The 5967-nt window shown below is 41.1% G+C and overlaps 1 protein-coding gene across 4 annotated transcripts in view; it reads right to left on the reverse strand.

Annotated features, from left to right (window-relative positions):
- Rnf111 (ring finger protein 111) overlaps positions 1–5967 on the reverse strand; it is a 66033-nt gene that overhangs the window by 31857 nt on the left and 28209 nt on the right. For all 4 annotated transcript variants that reach the window (XM_013010244.1, XM_013010243.1, XM_013010242.1 and 1 more), the window contains exon 2: positions 4048–4940. In XM_013010244.1, the coding sequence (XP_012865698.1) occupies positions 4048–4921 (874 nt within the window). In that variant the 5' untranslated portion in view covers positions 4922–4940. The remainder of the gene's footprint in view (positions 1–4047; positions 4941–5967) is intronic.

Here is a 5967-nt window from a genome sequence, read left to right on the forward strand (position 1 = left end):
AAAAAAAAAAAAAAGCCTCACTGACTTTCCTGCCCAGGCTGGCTTTGAACCAGTACTGTTAAGAATGAACCCAAAATAGTTTGGAAATCTAAACATATGGAATCTGACATTACAGGTACAATTGGCCAGGATTTATTTGATTTTATTTGGAAGCTACTGCGATTATGCTTTTATAGTATATACAATACAAAGCAAATGGGTATTTGATATTAAGAACAAAGGATTTCAGCACAAGTAAAGAGAAAAATTAAAATTTGAATTAAAAACCAATCCTTGCTTGAAATGAAAATATTCACTTAAATTAACAGTTCATCTATTTCTAAAATATTTTTTTAAAAAAACCATAGTCTTGATATATAGCCCTGGCCAGCCTTGAACTCTGACCTCTAATGCCTCATCCTCCTAAATAAAGGAATTACATATATGTGCTATCACACTCATATCTTTCTAAAATCTTTACTTCTTTAGCTCAGCTCTTTTCAAGCCAAAAAGACCAGGCAATAAGAAGCCAGAAGAGCTATAGTCTCTAAATACCAATCCCCAATAAAAGTAAGTCAGGACTACTTGAAGAAATAGCTGTTCCGGTCTGGAACAGGAAATGTATTGCATGAATCTGAATCATCTTGTCTGTACATTAGATAGTTCTTTTTTGTTCTTTTTTTTTTTTTGCCGGTCATGGGGCCTGAACTCTGGGGTTGGGCGCTGTCCCTCAGCTCTTCAGCTCAAGGCTAGCACTCTACCACTGGAGCCACAGCGCCACTTCCGGCTTTTTCTGTTTATGTGGTGCTGAGGAATCGAACCCAGGGGGGCCTCATGCTTGCAAGGCATGCACTCTACCGCTGAGCTACCTTCCCAGCCCAACATTAGAAAGTTCTAAAGAAGTATTAGGATGGTATCGTCTGTACCCTAACTCCTACAACTACTATGCCAATATTAATTCCTGCTTTTGTAATATTGTCTTCCTGAATGTCTTTTCCCTGTGCTGCTTTTCTTTTTCCTTTTTGGTAGTACTGGGGTTTGAAACTATAAACCTCACATCTGCTAATAAGCAGGCACTCTACTATGTGAGCCATTCTACCAGCCCCTTTATGTGTTGTCCTTTTCAAGATGGGGGGTCTCACTTCATGCCTGGTCTGGCCTGGGCTCTGAACTACTACTTGTGCTTCCCATCTAGTCATCATATTTCCTCTGTGGCTTTGAATGCCAGCCACTGGTTGAGATGGAGTCTCTCAAGGTTTTATGCCTAGACTGACCTTGAACTGTGATCCCCCAATTTCTGCCTCCCAAATAGCTGTAATTACAGGCCTGAGCCTCCACACTCAGCTTTGTATTGTCTCTCAAAGTATAGAAGTTCTTCACCTGGAAAAAATTCAACCTGCTATTTTTTTTTTTTTCTGTCGGTTGTGGGGCTTGAACTCTGGGCCTGGGCGCTGTCCTTCAGCTCTTCAGCTCAAGGCGAGCGCTTTACCACTTGAGCCACAGCACCACTTCCGGTTTTCTGGTGGTTTATTGTAGATAGGAGTCTCACAATCTCTCCTGCCGGGGCTGGTTTTGAACCGCGATCCTCAGATCTCAGCCTCCTGAGTAGCTAGGATTACAGGCGTGAGCCACCAGCGCCAGGCTCAACCTGCTAATTTTTTAAAGTTTATGAATTTTATATCTTATTACATCTTTCCCTCACATAAAATAAAAAAGATTTTCCCTGGGAATGTGGCTTAGTGGTAGAGTGCTTGCCTAGCATGCATGAAGCCCTGGATTTGATTCCTCAATACCATGTAAACAGAAAAGGTCAGAAGTGGTGCAGTGGCTCAAATGCTAGCCTTCAGCAAAAGCAGCTCAGGGACAGTGCCCAGGCACTGAGTTTGAGCCCCAGGACTGGCAAAAACAAAAACAAATTTTTACTTGCAGGTCAAAAAAAACCCAAAAAACAATTTTTAGATTTCATGTTTTAGGTTTACAAAGTATTTTAGGTTCATTCTTAACAGTACAGGTATGAATCAAAGCTAAAAAAAAAATTTTTGGGGGGTGGGGTGGGTCCGGTTGTGGGGCCTGAACCCTGGGCCTGGGCACTGTCCCTCAGATCTTCAGCTCAAGGCTAATGCTCTACCATTTGAGCCACAGCGCCACTTCGGGCTTTTATATTTTTTTTCTTTTTGCTTATGTGGTGCTGAGGAATTGAACCCAGGGCCTCATGCATGCAAGGCAAGCACTCTACCACTGAGCCACCTTCCCAGCCCCCCCCCAAAAAATTTTTTTTTGTTTTTATATAAATAGCCAGCAGGATTTATTTTAAAAAAAAGGAACATCTTTTCTCCACTGAACTTCCTCGGCCACTGCTGAAAATGTTCTATTTTAGTATCAATTTCATACTGTCATCAGTGCAATTTTACAATAAATTCTGAAGTGAGGTGCTATAAAAATAAATAAATAAAATCGCTAGGGTGGTTATTCAGAGAATAGAGAGTACAAAATGCTCACAATGGCCAAGGATGAAATCATCGTTTTGATGAGCATCAAAAAAGAATATTAAACTGCAGCTCTCCAGGTGTCAGCCTCTTACTAGGAGTGAACCACTGGAGCTGAGCTGGGCCAAGATCCTGTCTCAAAAATAACCAGAGCAAGTCGGGCACCAGTGACTCACAACTGCAATTCTAGCTACTCAGGAGGCTGAGATCTGAGAAATGCAGTTCAAAACCAGCTCAGGTTCCTGAGTTTCTTATCTCCTATTAAACACCAAAAAGCCAGAAGTGGAACTGTGGCTTAAGTGATAGAGCAGTAGCCTTGAGCAAAAAAGCTAAGGGACTTTGCCTAGGCCCTGAGTTCAAGCTCCAGGACTGGAACAAAACAAACAATAACCAGAGCAAAAAGGACTATAGATATGGCTCAAGCAGTACAACACTGCCTAGTAAGAATGAATCCCTGAGTTCAAGCCCCAGTATCATTTTTAAAAAGCTAGTTAACATATTACAGAAGTATAGAAAAGAATATTTTTACCTTGAATCAGCAACTCATCTAAAATATAATCTAATCATGTCGGTTGTGGGGCTTGAACTCTGGGCCTGGGCGCTGTCCCTCAGCTCTTCAGCTCAAGGCTAGCACTCTACCACTTGAGCCACAGCGCCACTTCCGGCTTTTTTCTGCTTATAGGGTGCCGAGGAATCAAACCAAGGGCCTCATGCATCCAAGGCAAGCACTCTACCACTGGGCCAACTCCACAGCCCCAAATGATTATTCTTAAAAAAAAAAAAAAAAAACTGACCTTACCCTAAGAATTGACCTTGGAACTAGAGTCACAGTTTAATATTGCAGATGAGTTTTTACATGGTTTAAAAGTAAATTGTCACCTAGGTACTGGTGGCTCATGCCTGCCTACCTACTCTGGAAGCAAAGATCTGAGGATCACATTTCCAAGCCAGCCCAAACAAGAAAGTATGAGACTCTTATTCCAATTAACCACCAAAAATCAGGAAGTAAAGGTATAACTCAAACGGAAGAGTACCAGCTTTGAAGAAAAAGCCAAGACAAAAGAATGAGATCAAGGCCCAGTACTGCACCAAAAAAAAAGAAAAAAAGAAAAGTTAATAGAACTTGATACTACTTTTAAAAGAACCAGAGCATGATGGCTCAGGCCTGTAATTTTAGCTGCTTGGGAGTTGGAGATAAGGGCATTGCATTTTGCGGTTAGCTTGGCCAAAAGAAGCTCACAAGACTCTTCTCAACTAATGATAGGCTGTTATCCCAGCTACAGGGAAGTCCAATGGCTGGCAGGGTAGTGCACGCTTGTTATTTTCAAGGACACCGGGAAGTTTAAGTAGGAAGATCCTAGGCACTGCCAGCCTGGGAATAAAGTGAGATTCTACTTCAAATTAACCAATGAAAAAGGGGCTCAAGTGGTAGAACACCCACATAGCAAGCACTAGGCCCTGAGTTCAATTCCGAGTTACAAAAAAATAAAAATGTCTGTCTCAAATGCACTAAGAAACAGAAACAGCAAAGTAGGTACAAGGGCAATACAACAGATTTTATGTTTTACTCAAAGCTTCTCACCTGAGGGAGCAGCTGGGTTGTTTTGGTGGTTTTCACTGGCAGAAACGAACAAATCCTCTTCTCCTTCGGTGGATGAGCTGGAAGAGGATTCACTGCTGAGGTCATTCTCACTGGAACTACTAGAACTGGGTAACAATGCATATTTTTTTCGGGCTAACACTTCTCTTTTTTTCCTCTGCATTAATATCCTCTCTTTCTGTTTCTGTGTCCTCTGTGAGGAATTACTTTTTATGAATCTTTTTCTGCATGGAAGTCTCCTTAATGAACTGCTGTGGAAACAGGGTCTTTTCATTAATAATCCTGATACGGTCTCTGTCTCAGTTCGAGGCCACTTTTGGGACCGGGCACTGTGACTTCTAGTTTTTGTATTCAAAACAGGCTGGGAATGTCGTACTGAGACTTCTTTATCCTCATCTGAAGTCACAGTATCAGAGTCTCCAAAATGCAGACTAGATGAAGGAGAGGATAGACAATCACTGAAAGACGAGTCATGATCATCTTCACTTGCTGTTTCTAGGTGTTGCCTCAACCCTAGGATTCCCTGATTTTCTTTAACACAATTCTGCATATATGAGGGGCCAGCCTGCTGGCTTTTGCGTTTTTTCCTCACACTTTTTTCTCGTTCTTGCTGGTTCCCATTCATGTCCTTCTCTTGTTTCTGAGGATCATCACACAAGTGAGAGAATTCATTCCCCACTTTACTATGAATCATCTCAACTCCTGAAGGAAAACTTTTTGCTGCCCCAATGGGCTGTGGGGGCAAGAGGATCCCTTTTAGACTCTCCTGTGTCTTTGGTGCATCAGCAGGAACTTCACTCTTCATAGCCACGTTTAAGATAAAGAGCTTGTTACATTCAGGAGTCCACTGACACATGGGAAACTTTAAGGCAGGCCTAGAAGATACAAATTAGATATGTGAAATATTTTCACATGCTTTACCATATTATCTAACTCAAGACTTCCAAAATTCCCCCTAAGAATTGCCCTAGCCACTAACTAATCAATTAGGTATGAATCAGTTACTGCTCTTGTAAAATATTTTTCTCTAACACTTCTACGATAATTTGGAGATAGGTCTTAACTACCATGGAAACTTGTATTAACCTAAAGCTGGTCTTGTAAAACTTGCTAGCTTTGACAATACAACATACTTAATCAAAAAGCATACAATTTCTTCAAAGCTAATTTAAATTAATCATAATTCAAAAGATCACCACTGGTCTTTTGAATTTAATTCCACCACTGAAATCAGTCTGTCAAGGAGACAACAGTATTCCCATGTTCATTCCAGCACTACTCCCAATAGCCAAGAAATGGAAATAACCTATGTGCCTATGTGGTGTCTATGTACACTGGAATAGCAGTCATAAAAAGCATGAAATCTTGTCATTTATGATTATATGGAAAGAAATGGAATAAACCCAGGCAGAATGGCAAGTACAATATGAACCTAAAAGATGATCTCACAGAAGATGAGAGTAGAGTAATGGTTACTGGAGGATAGGGAAAAGTGGCACTCTACCAATATGTACAGGTTTTATTTCTTTATATCATTTAAAAGAACTGTGATCGACAGGAGGACATAATTACATTTCAGTTTCAGAAAGATTAGATACAAGACCGAGAGTTGCTAGAGATCATTCCATTAATAAGCAACCCAATAGGAAACAAAATCAGACTTCCTAATCTAAGTGTATCTAAACCAACTGACCTTGAAAATTTTGATTCACTGGGCTGGGAATGTGGCGTTAGTAGTAGAGGGCTTGCCTAGCATGCATGAAGCCCTGGGTTCCTCAGTACCACATAAGCAGAAAAGGCCAGAAGTGGCACCATGGCTCAAGTGGTAGAGTGCTAGCCTTGAGCAAAAGAAGCTATGGGAAAGTGCCCAGGCCCTAAGTTCAAGCCCCAGGACTGGCAAAA

The sequence above is a fragment of the Dipodomys ordii genome, unplaced genomic scaffold (genome assembly GCF_000151885.1).
Source record: "Dipodomys ordii isolate 6190 unplaced genomic scaffold, Dord_2.0 Scaffold11, whole genome shotgun sequence".
In the NCBI taxonomy this organism is placed as follows: Eukaryota; Metazoa; Chordata; class Mammalia; order Rodentia; family Heteromyidae; genus Dipodomys; species Dipodomys ordii.